The following is a 15,348-nucleotide window of genomic DNA, read 5'->3' on the forward strand; positions in this document are numbered from 1 at the left end:
ATTCACTGAAACTGACAACATATCAGTGTCGACAAATCTGAACAATTTGCCAAAAAAAAAAAAAAAAAAAAAAAAAAGTTGGCCAAAAACTTTTGCCCAGATTTAAGAATTTTACCCATCTCTAATCATGCAGAATTTAAAGTGTATTTTATATTTATATAGTATCAGTTTTCTACAATTATTTCCCAGAATTTCCACCAAGACAGAAATACATATACGTTTTAATATGATCTGGAAATGCAAGTACGATGTTTGAAAAGTATAATATACCAAATGAACTTAACAAAATCACAGTTCTTCATATACTAAACAGAAGATGTAATGAAAATAATTGTTTCTTACACAAATGAACGATAGAACCAATCAGTTAGTGTAATCAAATTCTATACTGTATTGTACTGTATAATTTACTATGTTCAAAACTAATTTCTTGTTCTGAAAAAAGGAATCAAACACATTGTTGAGGACTCAAACACATTGGTTTTCCATAAATTAGCAAGCAAAGTTCCTATAGACATAATATACTGTGAGTAAAATTCTCTGATACACAATGCAGATATCTATTGCACATTCTATATGGACTACAGAATGTTAAAGACAGACGTATACGGTGGATCAGAAAATAATTTTGCTCTTAATCTCATACTGACTGGTACAGTCAGGGCTGGCCTTACCATGAGGCGAACTGAGGCGGCCGCCTCAGGTCCCAGACTGTGGGGAGGGGGTGCCACTAGGACCCAGAGTGTAAAAAATTGTGTCTGCTGCTGGTGCATATGTATTCTCTCGGCTCTAGATGCACAGAGATGGTGGAGTGCTGTGCTGGAGGAAGGAGGGCACAAGAGACATAACAGGCAGGCAGGAGAAAAGGTAAGAGGGAATAACAGAAAGCAGCAGGAGCTGCAGGGAGAGAGAGGAGGAGGAGCCTCTTATGTACCTCTCTAGCACCCCCAGGAGCCTGGACTGATTAACACCAGCTTCTCAGGGAGCTTCCTGTTTCCTGCTGCTTCCCTGAACCCTCTTGAGGAGAACAGGCAGTCAACTGAAATAGTAGGAGCCAGTTAGGCCCTTAAGACGCTGATATCTTCCCTCACTCAGGCCCTGCTACTAGCCTGCTTATTTGTCCCCTTCAATTGAGTGTTGAGAGCCACTATAGCTGGTACAGAACAGCAGTCATGAGTGAAAGAAGAAAATGCCCCTCTGAGGCAGCATTCAGAAAAAGAAAGCAAGCAAAGGAAGCTTTCCTATCTAAGCAGGAAGGAGCTCTCCTGAGATACATAGACACAAATGTTCACAGTGAGCCTTCCGGCCCCAGTGAGGATGAGAGTGGTGAGGAGATGCCTGATCTTCCAGTTAGTCAGAGTGCAGGTGACCTGGCAGCTACTGCAGCATCCAAATCTCCATCTCAAATGGATGTAACCATGCATATTCCTGAAGAAGAGTGTGGTGGAGGTGCAAGAAACAGCTGCTGCTGAGTTTAGTCCCTTAAGTCTAGATGATCCAGGACTGTGGACCCACTTGAGCAGTAGCCTGAGGGACTTCCTTGTACCACATGGGCCATAGCAAGTGAAAAACTTCATGTTCCCCAAACACAATGAAAACAGAAGTTTCCATCCAACACATTACTGGCGTGAAATCCCCAATGGTGACAAAGTGGAGAGGCCATGGCTTATGTACTCAAAAACCCAGAATGCTGCATAGTGTTTTTGTTGCAAACTCTTCCAGTCTAATGTTCCAGCCACATTGGGTTCTACAGGAACAAAGGACTGGAAAAATCTGGCTAGAAATCTGGCATGCCGTGAGAAGGCAGCAAATCACCGGAGAGCATTCCATAGGTGGAAAGAGCTTGAGATGAGACTAAGGTTAAAGGCCACCATAGATGATCAGCATCAAGAGAAGATTGCATCAGAGTCTCTTTACTGGCAAAATGTTCTGAAAAGGCTCATTGCCATTGAGAGAATGCTTGCTACCCAAAACCTAGCGTGGCACTTCAGATCAGCTGTATGTTCCAAACAATGGAAACTTCCTTAAAATTGTGGAGCTCATGGCTGAGTTTGATGCTGTACTCCAGGAACATCTAAGAAGAGTCACCACCCAAGAAATGTACACCCAGCACTACCTTGGAAAAAACTATTCAAAATGAGATCATACAGTTACTGGCAACAAAAGTCAAACAGAAGATTGTGGCAGATCTGAAGTCAGCAAGATATTACTCTGTTATTCTGGACTGCACACCTGACATCAGCCATACGGAACAAATGACTTTAATGGTGTGTTTTGTAACAACAACAGAACCTAGTGAAAAAGTCCCTGCAATGGTGACTGTCAGCAGGGCCGGCGCTTCCACTAAGCGACCCTAGGCGGTTGCCTAGGGCGGCAGGATTTGGGGGGCGGCATTTTGCCGCCCTTGGCGGAAATTCGGCGGCGGGGGGTCCTTCCGCTCCGGGTCTTCGGCGGAAATTTGGCGGCAGGTCCTTCACTCGCTCCGGGACCCACCGCCGAAGTGCCCCGAAGACACGGAGCGGAAGGACCCCTGCCGCCGAAGACCCCAGGCCCCCTGAATGCTCAGAGGAGGAGTGCTGCCGCCTAGGTCGGCAAAAACCCTGGCACCGCTCCTGACTGTCAGAGAGCATTTTCTAGAATTTATTGACATTGATGATACTACAGGAGCTGGTATGACAAATGTAATTCTTAAAAAGCTGGAAGATACGGGAATTGCGATAGCTGACATTAGAGGTCAGGGCTACAATAATGGTGCCAACATGAGAGGAAAGAACAGAGGAGTGCAGACACGGATCCGAGAGTTAAACCCTCGAGCTTTTTTTGTCCCATGCAGTTCTCATTCATTGAACTTGGTGCTCAGTGATGCAGCATCAGCTTCTAGTGGGGCTGATGAATTTTTTATTGTAATTCAAAGCATCTATGTATATTTCTCTGCATCAACTCATTGATGGCAAATTTTGAAGGAACATCTGGGAACATCCTCTTTGACACTGAAACCACTGAGTGCCACGCGTTGGGAAAATTGAGTGGAGGTGATAAAGCCTATCAAACACCAAATTGGGAAGTTAGATGATGCCAAAGTTGCCATTATGGAGGATAATGCTATGACAGGAACTGTTTGTGGGAGAACAATGGCAGAGGGAAATGGAATCACCAGAAACATACATAACTTCAAATTTCTGTGTGGCTTAGTGTTGTGGCATGACATACTGTTTGAAATAAATGTTGTATGCAAGAGACTCCAAGGTGCTGACCTTGATATATCTGGAGCAATGGAACAACTGGACAAAGCAAAGTCATACCTACAGTCTTACCGGTCAGATGAGGGATTTCAAAACGTTCTGAAGAGTGCACAGAAGCTGGCAGAGGAACTTCACACACTGAAGCTATTTTCCCACCCATTCAAGAATACAAGAGTCACCGAAGACGAAGACATTTTGATTACGAGGCACAGGATAATCCCGTAAGAGACCCCAAAACAACAATTCAAAGTTGAATTCTTTAACCAGGTGCTAGATTGTGCAATACAGTCAGTTGAAGAACTTTTAATGCAGCTCAAGGAACACAGCAGTATATTTGGGATGTTGTATGATATTCCAAAACTCCTCACTGTACCTGAAGAAGACCTACACCAGCAATGCAGGGCACTAGAGACAGTGTTGACACATTTTTACATGCGGGATATTGATGCGAGTGATTTAGGTGATGAACTGAAAGCCCTTTCAAGATTCATTTCAGCAGGATCAACTCCAAAGGCTGTTCTGGAATATATGTGCACAGATAAGATGACCACCCTCTTTCCAAATGCTTTTGTCGCTCTGCACATACTTCTAACACTTCCTGTAACTGTTGCCAGTGGTGAACGCAGCTTCTCCAAGCTGAAGTTAATAAAAACACATCTACGCTCCACAATGACACAGGAGAGGCTTGTCGGCCTTGCAACCATCTCAAAAGAGCATGAGCTGGCCCAGACTGTGGACCTTCAGGAAGCAGTTCAAATCTTGGCAACCAGGAAGGCACGGAAAGCACCACTTTGATTATTCAAACAGATAAAAATGCCAGTGTTTACTATGCAGACAAGAAAAGTTACATTTGCTGTTCAGGCGTTTGAAAGTTAAGTTTTACTTAAAATTTTTAAACAAGGCATTTTAAGTTGTTAGTTCTCCTTTACTGGGGTAGCAGAGCAGTACCATGAGAGGAGTAGAACAGGAAGAAAGCAGAATTGAGACCTTTCAAAGTTTTGGCCCAAGTGAGGGGGCATGGAGGCATCATTTGAGCTCCCTGCCTCAGGTGCCAAAATGTTGTGGGCCGGCCCTGGGTACAGTCTGTGTTTATATTAGGCTGCTATTTTTAAAATAAATCCTCACTAAACATAAACTGGACATATTCAATATATTTTGCTTCTATTTTAGTTATCAAAGGCCCATGGTTTAAAATTACCCAGTGAACCGAGATAATTCATCAGAGTTTGGTATTATACAGCTGAATAAATTTATATGAGTACAATTTTAATAAGAGAAGATTGCAAAGGATAATTTAAAAAAAAAAAAAACCTAAGTGACACAGGAACTTAAGTTCCATTTTCAGAACAGTCTTAAGCACTTAGGAGCCTATGTCTCATTGGAAGTCAGTGGGACGTAGGCTTCTAAGTGCCTATCTCACTTTTGAAAATGGAACATGGGCACCTTTCAAAATGTTACCCAAAACCTTTTAATGGCATATGTGGATGTCCAAAAAAATCCCAGATGAACAAAACTAATGGAATACTGAAGTGTCTCCCAGACTTTAGAAAGAGAAGCTACACAGGTCCATTCTGGGATCATGCCATTACACCTACATCTAATGTTTAGGTCATAACATGCAAAAAATAGTCAACACATACATATGAAAATATAAAGGTTGGAAACAAGCCCATCAAAGCAGGACAATCCAAGTTAGTGGCATGCTGGCTAGAAAGCTCTAAAAAGTCTATAAAATCTTGGCACCATATTGTGCCTTTTAGAGCTTTCCAATTGTTGAAATGGAGATATCAATGTCATGTCTGAACACAGTTGTTGCTAATAATTCTCGTACAATTTCCCTGACCAGTATGGATAGGAATTTATTTCAACTGAGTACAGAGTTAAAACTATAGAACTGCGCTACAGACTACTAGGGAATCTCATAGCCTGAAGCAGTGCTTCTCAACCTTTTCCATATTGGGACACTCCCCCTCCCCAGGAATCCTTTCCCATCTAGCAGGGATCTAACTGGGTGCCTCCTCCTATTTTGTTTATCAAGAAAAAGAAAGGCTGTCATAAACCCCTGACCCCTGTTCATGACCCCAGTGGTCTTTAGCATTTTTTGGTTTCCCAGAAAAAGAAAATCTACAATAATGAATGGTTGTGGCTGTCGTGGTTTCAACCATATTAAGGACAAAAACCTTATAGAAGGTTGGAACATGATTATGATTTCATTTAGCCATCATGATCTCTACTGTAAAGATATACTAAGGGTTATGACATATAAATGCATGTTTTAGTACTTTTTAAAATGTTTTGTTCACCCAGCAAATCACACTTTTCAGTATGGATATTATCTACCTGAATGATTCCTTTAGATGCGTCTCTAGCTTCTCCAGTAAATGCAAGTCAAGTTTTACTTGCCCCATTCATGCATATAAGTCCACTTAAAGCCAGTGGGACCACTCACATGGGTAGAGCCAACAGGATGAGGGCCCTATATATGTTGATACATTTACTAGTTTAAAGTAAACATGTTTTACTTACTTTGAAAAACACACCTTATTAGCTTACGTAAACCATTATTTTGCAGATCTAACAGTGTTGGCTAAATACCAAATATGCTATAGTGCATGCATGAATTTCAAAGTCCAAGCTTCATGTAAACACAGAAGAGCCCCTTGATTAAATTTGTATTTAGATGCTTTAGGGTAGCTTCATTCTCATACAGTATAACCTCACAGTACAAATCCAGCTAAACTCATGAACTGGCATGGTTGTTTAAAACGGGATATTATGTTAGTACAAGTGTTGCATTTGCTAAACAACCTTCCTTGTTGATTTTTAAATGTTAATATCACTAAAATCTTTCTAAACCAAACAACGCAACCATCCTAAAGTTGCAACTCAAGCACTAATGACTATCATGCTGCTCTTGTATCAGCAGTAGTTTCACCATAGTTAAAGTTGTTAAAACTGAACTCTGTAACACAGGTATTTTAAACCTTTATTTTATCCAAATCTTATTGAACCAGCAGAAACTAAAAACACAGAATAGAAACTGAGCAATTTTGATTTTCATGGTCGTTTGATGAAAAATGAATTGCTTTGGTGATTTTTTTTTTCCCCACTGGGATTGTCTCCGTTTGCATCCTTTTGCAAGCAATCTAAAACCCTCTGGAACCTGTTCTTTGGCACCTGGTTGTTTTTCTTGTGCTGTTTCATAGAATATCAGTTGCACATTGGGAGTGTTTGTCTTCAAAGACTTTTATAACTTTTTAGTCACAAAAGGCAAACCCATTCAATTTTAATCTGATGACAAATCTGCTGCAGGACGAATGCCGTTCACTTCCAGTGGGCAAGGCGGGGAGATTTTCACCAGATACCTCTAAAGCTTAGAAAAATTCCCTGAACTGGGAAAGATGGGACCAGGAATTCAAATCTCACCTCTTAATTGTAAGTTACCATGCAATTCACTATCTTTATTATTGACTAAATCCACAAAACTTTTGTTTGCATTGTGCTGGGAATAACAACGTTGTTCTGCACCCAATGGCAGCTGGAATGTAATCTCGGTGTATTGAACTCACAAAATAGGGCTTTTAGCCCTTTCCCCCCCTTACTTTGAAGAAGAAAACTCAAATGCAAGAGTCACTTGCACATGGAGTACCAGAGTTTAACAAATTACAACTTCACTGCAAAAAATATAATGTAACCTTATTTTCCAGCCATCTACTTGTCATACTCTGAAGGTTCAATCATCCAAATTCCTCACTAAGCCACTTTCATACTTTCCTTTCCAAATGTGAAGACAGGATAGTTTTCACATTTGACATTAAAAACAGCCATCATTTTTTAGTTTAATAACACACTCACATACTAAGAAGCAAGATTTATTCTTCATGTATTTCTCAGATGAAAAACCAACACATCCTTATCCCTGAGAGGGACATACAAGTAAAAGCACTGCACACTGCCAGACGAGATTTGAGATTCTTTCTGCTCTGTCTACACTAGACAAAAAGTAATTTAAAAAAAGACATTGCTTAGAATGCCTTGAGATTGCACCTCTTGTGATGTACCTTTTTTCCCACACACCACTGCCATCGCAGGAGTTTTTAATCACAAGTATTGGTTGCAGCTCCTAGGATGAGGCCTTTTGCTGAGGTCTGGCTAAATAAGTATAGATTACATTAGTTTCGCTTCAGCTTAACACAAAGCCACAAGCATCACAGCTTCACTGGTTCAGTCAGTGCCAGCTACAACTGCCAATGTGCTGCCCCAAGTTTGAAAGTTATCCCCAAAGTCGCTACACTCGCAAGAGACTTGAGCATTATAGGACAGATGTTTCAGAGTCCCTGAATGCACTGCTACAGAGTGGCCAACGTGCGGTGTGGTTCGATTAAACAGTATTGATGCATGTACTTGCGAAACCAAAAGGTAAGCGATATGACAAACAATTTCACGAAATCAACACCCCTGCAATGGACGCTGAGTGTAGACATGCTCTTCAGGTCCTACCCAGTGACAATCAGAACTGCATTAATTATTCTACCCTCTAATTCTTGAAAGCGCTGTTTCCCTGTTAAGTATATCCATATAATTCCTTTATGAACATAGCTGTTTAAGTGTCTACACTACCTTTGGGGTAATATCCTACAAGTGCATTTCCTCTTGGAGGCAAACATTTCACTTCAATTGTCCTTTCAACAATTGTTTCCTTCCTTTCAGGTCATGTCCACACACAAGTGTTTCATTATGACCTACAATGAACTTTCAATACATTCAGGAGATTTTGATGATCAGACCCATTCAGAAGTCTGCAGAGGCTGAACCTGCCCTTAAGAATCAGTCTCAGGAAACATTTTTAATGGACACAAAAGATGAAGTCACAAACCAAAAACACCAAGTCTCCTAACCATGTCTTAAAGAGCAGTTTTTCTGTCCCAATACATTATACTGAGTAACAGCTCTTAGCTTAAAGTTAACTGCAAGTGTGTTTAAAAAAAAATCAAAAACTTCTATTCAGTATATAGCATTTTCTGCCACCATTAGCTGATGTTTATATTATCCAGTAAAAGCCATTATTCTACTTACTGTGCCACATCAGATACAGCAGGCAGTGGTGACTCCTCTGATATGAGGTCTATGTCATCGATGAAGCTGTTGTCCTGTGAAATTTCATTGCTGTTTCCTTCTAAGCGCCTTCTCACTAGACAAATAATTTAGAAAGAGCACAGTACATTAGGGAGGCAGCATCTTCAAATTCTTTCCCCTCACCCATGAATTTCCATAGTAGATCATTTTTTTTAAACAGTCCCATCGTAAGACACTACATTTTTAGAGTAGATGCAATGAATTGTTTTGATAATTATTACACACGTATAAGCCACATGCAAAAATACAAATGTACACATATGATGTGGTACATACACAATGAGATCAAACACACAGGGACCCTCTTACAGTTAAGCGTGTTTTTTTCCTGAAGACCAACTTTCGCTCTAAGTGGAAGTTCACTATACGAAAAGAATTGCAATTTGGACACTGCAATGAATGAAAACAATTGGGAACTTTGATTTATTTTGCAATAAATAGTATTCCACTACATCCAGGTTCTCTATGAGCCAAGAACTGGGTCCATGAGGCTTCCAAGTGCCAGGCTTCACAGCCACTGAATATTACGAAAACCTTGAAGAGGGAATCATCACTCAGTGGCAAACGCACACTGCTTACACAGCCACTCAACTCTGTCAGCGTTGGATGCTGTGGATACCATGAGCACGCACTGTGCTTCCCTGAGCTATGGGTGGGGAGTGGTGACAGGTTGCCAGAAAAAGGGACAGCCAGTCAGAAAGGAACCTTAAAAGTCCTTGATCCTCTGTGCTCCCTGCTGACAGCTCACAAAGGGAACTTGGAACCAGGAAACAGAACAAAGATATTGGGCCAAAGACAAAATCTTCCCACCAGAATTAGGAGGAAAGAGACTATCCACACACAAAAACAAATATTGCAAGATGGGGATGTGGGAGAGAGAGAAGCCAGTTCAGAATCTGTCTCTCCCCTCCACTTCCTATAGCCACTTCTCATGGTCCCTCACTCAACCCCATATTAAATCAATGGTGCTAGAGTAGCAGGATGCATGGCAGGTTTCTGAGAAGGATACAGACTCATTTTCACCATGTAACTATCAATTTCTTGCTATACTTTTAATTTTAGCACTCAAATAGTTGAGACTGTGGCTAAAAGACATGTCCCATGTTATATGTTAACAGAGACCTTTTCAGTGGTGGGTGGGAAGAACTATGTAATTATATTAGAGGCTGTACAGCATGTAGGCTGCCCAAGCTCATTAACTGATATCCCTGAGAGCATTTTTTCCCAACATGGTGTCTGTCAATAGGTTTATTCCTAGCCTGAATTTATGAACGTAAGTATTATGGTGAAAGACTATATCTTGTTTGGTGACCCCCCATATTCATGCCTTCAGGGCAGAAGATGAAGAGGATATAGGAAATGTACTCAATGCTAATGAAGATTAAGAATTCTGGGCTAATGTTTCCATTCCCACCGATGGGGGAAAATGTGTAACAAACATTGTGCCAGTTTGATGGGGTAGAAAACACATCACTATGCTGCCCACTTGTGGGAGGAGTTTGAACAAGCCTGAAAAGAGTAGAGGGCAAGGCCTGACAACTTTGCAGATCCTGAAAATCTGTAATACATTGTGGAATAAAATGCAAATACTTCATGGATCTTGGTACATCCCTAAAGAAACAAAGGCCAACTCTGAGCTTTCCAAGCACACCTGTTGCCCTTGTAGCATGAAGTGGCTCATTGATCCACAGTTATGCTGGGGGAACCACTGGCAGCATTTTTCTTCAGGCTGTAGGAAATGGATATTTATTATAAGGCATGATCTCAGAACACAGTTGTTCTAACATCATGTCCTACCTGATTGATAACCCCAAACAATATATTTTTCAATACATTACCACCGTAAATACAGCTTTTCAGAAGCTACATTGCAAGTACGTTGCAGAGCCACTATTACAACCTTTTCATGTACTCTTAGCCATACTTGTGTTTAGTTCCCTCCAGGTTGTCCAAAGAGGGATACATACTTCTCTAGCTTTCTGAATAACCAGCTCTCTGCTCCTTCTAGATTTGTAATACATGCAGATACATTGGCTTTCTAGACATAATGTATACACAAATTTTCAAGACGATGGATGTGTATGGAACAGTTTTTTAATTATTTCAGGCAATTTACTATGGGCCCATGTGTACAATCCTTACTCAAGTCTAACTCCTACTGACTTCAGTCCTCTAAATGTAGGGCTATTGGCACTGTTTCTCTGAGGTGACCTTTTTGGAGACGCATGGTATTGCATTTTTTCATGTTTTTCATTCCAGTCAAGAATAGTTAAAATCTTTCTATGATCTTTTGATAATCATCCATTTTCTTGCCTTCTTCTTGTATTTATCTTTTGAGTTTCATCTGCAATTGAGAATTGTTTGGAAGGAGAATGGTTTGGATTGATAGCACTATAATTTTGCTTAGGTGAAAAAAACTGATCATTTCGCTGCTTTCTTCGAGGCCAGACCAATATTAAGCATGTCATTTGAAGCAATAGGAAAAAAGGGAAAATATATAAATAAGTTTGTTATGACAAGAAATTAAAACTCTCTTTCAGTTAAGCTAAAAATCTGCTGATTCATCAGCTTCAATCATGAAAACTTGAGGTTCAATTTAGTCAGATTATGAGTACATTATAACCTGATGCTGGTGAAATTAAAATATCAACATTTGTTTTCATGCACTTTTTGGATAGTTCTTTTGGATCTGTATTATAAGCAGTATCCTGTTTCTCCAAAATATCTTGATGCATGAAAATGTCTCTCACTAATACAGCAACAAAAGAGAGATTGGGATAACAGGCAGTTCTCTGGTTATTTATAATTTCTGAACAAAAAATATCCACAAAAGTCCACATAATTCATTAAGGATGAAGGTTGCCATAGGTTGCCTTGTGAACCCTTGTACTCTGTTTGGCCTGCAGATTACACTTTAGACACACCTGCTATAAAAAGACATAAAATTCGGACATTTTATCACATACTGCATCAAGAAGTGTTAACAACAGTTCAGATATTACAGCCTTTATCAATCCAGGCAACAGATTTTTTTTTTTTATTTAACACAGAATCTGCTAATAGCCAGAGTTTCCGTAGTTATTTTCAAAGTTGGTCTTGCTGTCAGGTCTTGATATTCTTTTGGCCTTACCCAATATATTGCATGCATTGATAAAGACAAATGGAAATTCATTCTAGTGGTATGATAGAGCAACATTTTATGCCACTATTTTCAAATGATTCATGGACTTATTAACTTAGTGGTTAAAAATCTTCTCTCTTTACATATATCTGTATTCACAGTTATCAGAAGTATTTAATGTTGTGATGGATTTAGAGCTGCCCTGTAATAATTTATTAATACTGTATGTTGGCCTGGTTACTAGTATAGTGTCTCTTATATGAATATATTGGTTTAACTCAGGAAGGGTCTGTCTGGAGAACAGGCAGGAAAAAGAAGAATCGCTCCACAAAGCCACCTACCAGCAAACATTTAGCTACCACAGGGGCAATGCCAGAACTTTGATGATTCTGTCTTTGCTTCTCCAGTCAACCTACAAAGCTAGGTTTGACAAGGAAAGGCCAAAGCCCATGAACAGAGGAGATGCCTAGGTCACCATCATGCAGTACTCTAGCTGATAGTACTCTAGCTACATTAGACATGCATGTAGATGGTTTTAAAATCCTTTTTCTCTAATGCTTTGTTCCTAGTGCTATATAAAACTTTTGTTTTAAGAAAGCTGTTTAGTCACCATATACCACTGGTCCCAAAGGGAAGAACTGCAGGTGTCCATACTCAGTCAGACCCACTGGATACGCTTGGCGGATACAGACTACTACAGCCCATCTCCAGGTCTAAGAGTGGGAGAACTGCAAAATTCCTTGCTGGGATAGGTAAAGGTATGAAGCTTGGCACCGGAGAGAGTGTACTCAGAGAGACCTCAAAGGGGACAGAGGTGCAGCTAACCCTGTAACTGCAAAATAATATATTTTAAGAACTGAGACTAGCTAACACTTTAAAAAGCACTAGTACCCTATGTTCATTTCAATCAAACACAGGGCCTGACATTCACCTGCTATTCAAATAAATGGGAGTTGTAAGAGCTCAGCGCCTCTGAAAATCAGGCATACAATTCTTTGGATATTCATCAACAGTTTGTCTTTAAAACAATATAATAGACATTGCTTCATTTATTTCATGCAAAAACCATTGAAAATATCTATGGACATATATAAGTTTACTTAAATCATTTTGATCCGAAGCAACAAAATTTGTCAAAGCTGCTAATGATCCAAACAGGTTCTATGGAAGTTCTCTTCTGCATATTTTAATGTTGATACTTCTAGAAAACTTGGTACAAACAACCGAGAGCAGATCTAAATACAAGGGACTAACTTGGAAAACATTGCCATGAAGTAACAATTCGATTCAACCAAGAACCACCATATGCATACTACCAAAGAAAAATAAGTGACTGTCCAGAAGAAAGCAAAGTGAAACACTAATTCATCACTGTTTGTGAATGTAATTGATTTAAAGTGAGCAGAAATGAGAAAGGCAGGTCCACTTAGAAAATTAAAGTTGTCAGACTCTCAGGTTCATCCTATGGCACCAGTTGATTGGCCTATCTTCAAGCTAAACACTAATGCATTTCACATCAATGCTGAAGAATGGAAAATCCATAGTACACATGCTAAGGAGTGAAAACGTAGGCCTGGACAATAGAGTTCTAAAATGGCATAACTGAACATTGCTAGCAGGACAGAAAACTGGGAAATAATTTAACTTACATCTGACTCAGACCTGCATTTAACCAGAGTTACTTTAAACTATGTTTTTAGGGAAAAACTAATATTTCTGGCACTGGAAATAGAACTCTGTGCCCTTCTAGCATTATTGCTGTGGCTGCTCCAAAGGAGCTCTATAGAATGTGACCTGTCAATTTTGCACTTGTTCTGACGAGCCACATTTCTATAAGCAAAGATTCCATTCATTGATCACGGTCTTAAGAAAAAGCAACTGAAGGATGCTGCAATGTATGAAGTATCTTAAGGAATCACACAAGTATTTAGGATTAGACATTTTTCAGACCCCACAGAAGCAGCATCACTTGTGGCCACAAACAGAGGGTGAGGTTTGGCCTTGATATAAGGAAGGGTTTCTCCTCACAAAAAGCTATTAGAATTTGAAATAGTCTATCAAAGGGAGGGTAAGTCATGGCCTAAGTGTATTCAAGGGAAGAAGAGTTCTGTTAGCACCCCACAACACACTCTTGAGTATTCCTACTGAAATGCCAACGAAGGGACCACAGTTCAACCAGAGATTTAGGAGATGGCTGTATATACAGGTAGTAACTGTGGCCAGAAATGCTTTCTTCCCTCTGCATTGAATAAGAAGTGTCCAACCTTTTATTTTCAATGCAGACTTTTCTATGATTATTCACAATCTTCTCAGCTAAAAATTAAACTAACTTTGCGTACTATCTGTTAGGACCACTTGGAAGCTGAAGTTAGTGCAGAATACTGGTGCCTGCTTACTAAACTGTGCTTTGATGCAGGGAGCACATTGCACTCTGCTCTGTAATCTGCACAGCTTCTAATACGTTTTTTTTTGCTTGAGTTCAAGGTGTTCATCTTCATATATAAAACCGTAGGCATCTGGGGCATATCTATGTGACAGATTGCCTTTCTCCCTGTATGCTAGATTTCAGTCAGAAAAGGCACTCAAGCTGTAGCTCCCTCAGTTTAAAAGAAAAGTTCCTGCCCAGGGACTATAATACAGTAGCCTGCCCTCTGGCTTCTGACTCTCTCTAGGGTGCCACAACTTATATAATAACTAGATGCATCATATGACCAGACGATATTTTAACATGAATTCCATTTCTGAGCAATAGCTCTTCACCCCATAAGGGCAAAGTGCAAATCTTTTCCAAGAATAATTTATTACCACTTCCTATACCCACCAGATGCCAAGGGGGAAGCCAGGACAATTTCTCCAAGTGCTGGTAGGGCCTCCAAGAACAGCTATCTCATCGACAAGAATCAGTGTGAATTTGGTTCGAGCCTCTCACTGGGAGAAACTAGATCCTCCCTGTTCTGAGTGGGTCAGTGGGAAGCATTATTATGAGGCTCATAGCATTTAGCAGTTATATTATATGGTTCTCTAATGCTCTCACACAAACAGCACTCTTTTCTATCAGAAGCATTCAATTCATGCAGAGTCAGCCAGTGCAGGTTAGTGTTCTGTAAAATATTAAGCCACTGCTAGACAATTCAGTTTTTTTATCCTTGTAACCGTAACATTTCCCCTGGGGGTCTGGGCTCAGAATAGGACCACTGCTCCTCCAGATTAGAAAGTTGCCCAAGACGCACCATATGATGAGCAAGTCAACCATGTCCATACTGGATTGGTCGCAGCTCGGGTTAATAATGACCGCACCATCCATCTCCCACCAGGGCGGACACGACAAGTATGCTACTGCTGAAACCCCAACAAAGAGGACCTGTGGAAGAGATAACATCACCATAGCCACATGGAATGTAAGGACATTGAGACAAATAGGGAGGTTGAAAGAACTCACGTATGAAATGGAACAATACACCTGGCACCTCCTAGGAATCTCTGAGGTCAGATGGAAGAACTTTGGAGAGGCACTAACGGAAGAAGGCCATGTACTCTATTACAGTGGAAAGGACAAACATGTCAATGGCGTAGGATTTCTTGTGCATAAAGATATCAAGAATTCAGTATTAGGATGCTGCCCAATATCCAGCAGGCTTATTTCCATCCATCTAAAGGCTGCACCGTTTAATATCACAGTGGTACAAGTCTACGTCCCTACAATAGACTATGACGATGAGCAAACTGAAGATTTTTACAATCAACTCCAAGACATCATCAATAAGGTACACAAGAAAGATATCCTGATTGTACAGGGAGATTGGAATGCTAAAATGGGCACAGGCAATTTGGCGAGATTATTGTGGCCCT

General features: G+C 40.3%; 1 protein-coding gene across 1 annotated transcript in view; it reads right to left on the reverse strand.

Moving 5' to 3' along the window:
* The window catches only part of LOC135883765 (potassium voltage-gated channel subfamily KQT member 1-like), a 522,644-nt gene that overhangs the window by 363,608 nt on the left and 143,688 nt on the right, over window positions 1-15,348 (reverse strand). Inside the window, exon 16 of the mRNA XM_065411048.1 lies at window positions 13,122-13,143. Within this exon, the coding sequence (XP_065267120.1) occupies window positions 13,122-13,143 (22 nt within the window). The remainder of the gene's footprint in view (window positions 1-13,121; window positions 13,144-15,348) is intronic.

Source organism: Emys orbicularis, chromosome 1, assembly GCF_028017835.1.
Source record: "Emys orbicularis isolate rEmyOrb1 chromosome 1, rEmyOrb1.hap1, whole genome shotgun sequence".
Classification (NCBI taxonomy): domain Eukaryota; kingdom Metazoa; phylum Chordata; order Testudines; family Emydidae; genus Emys; species Emys orbicularis.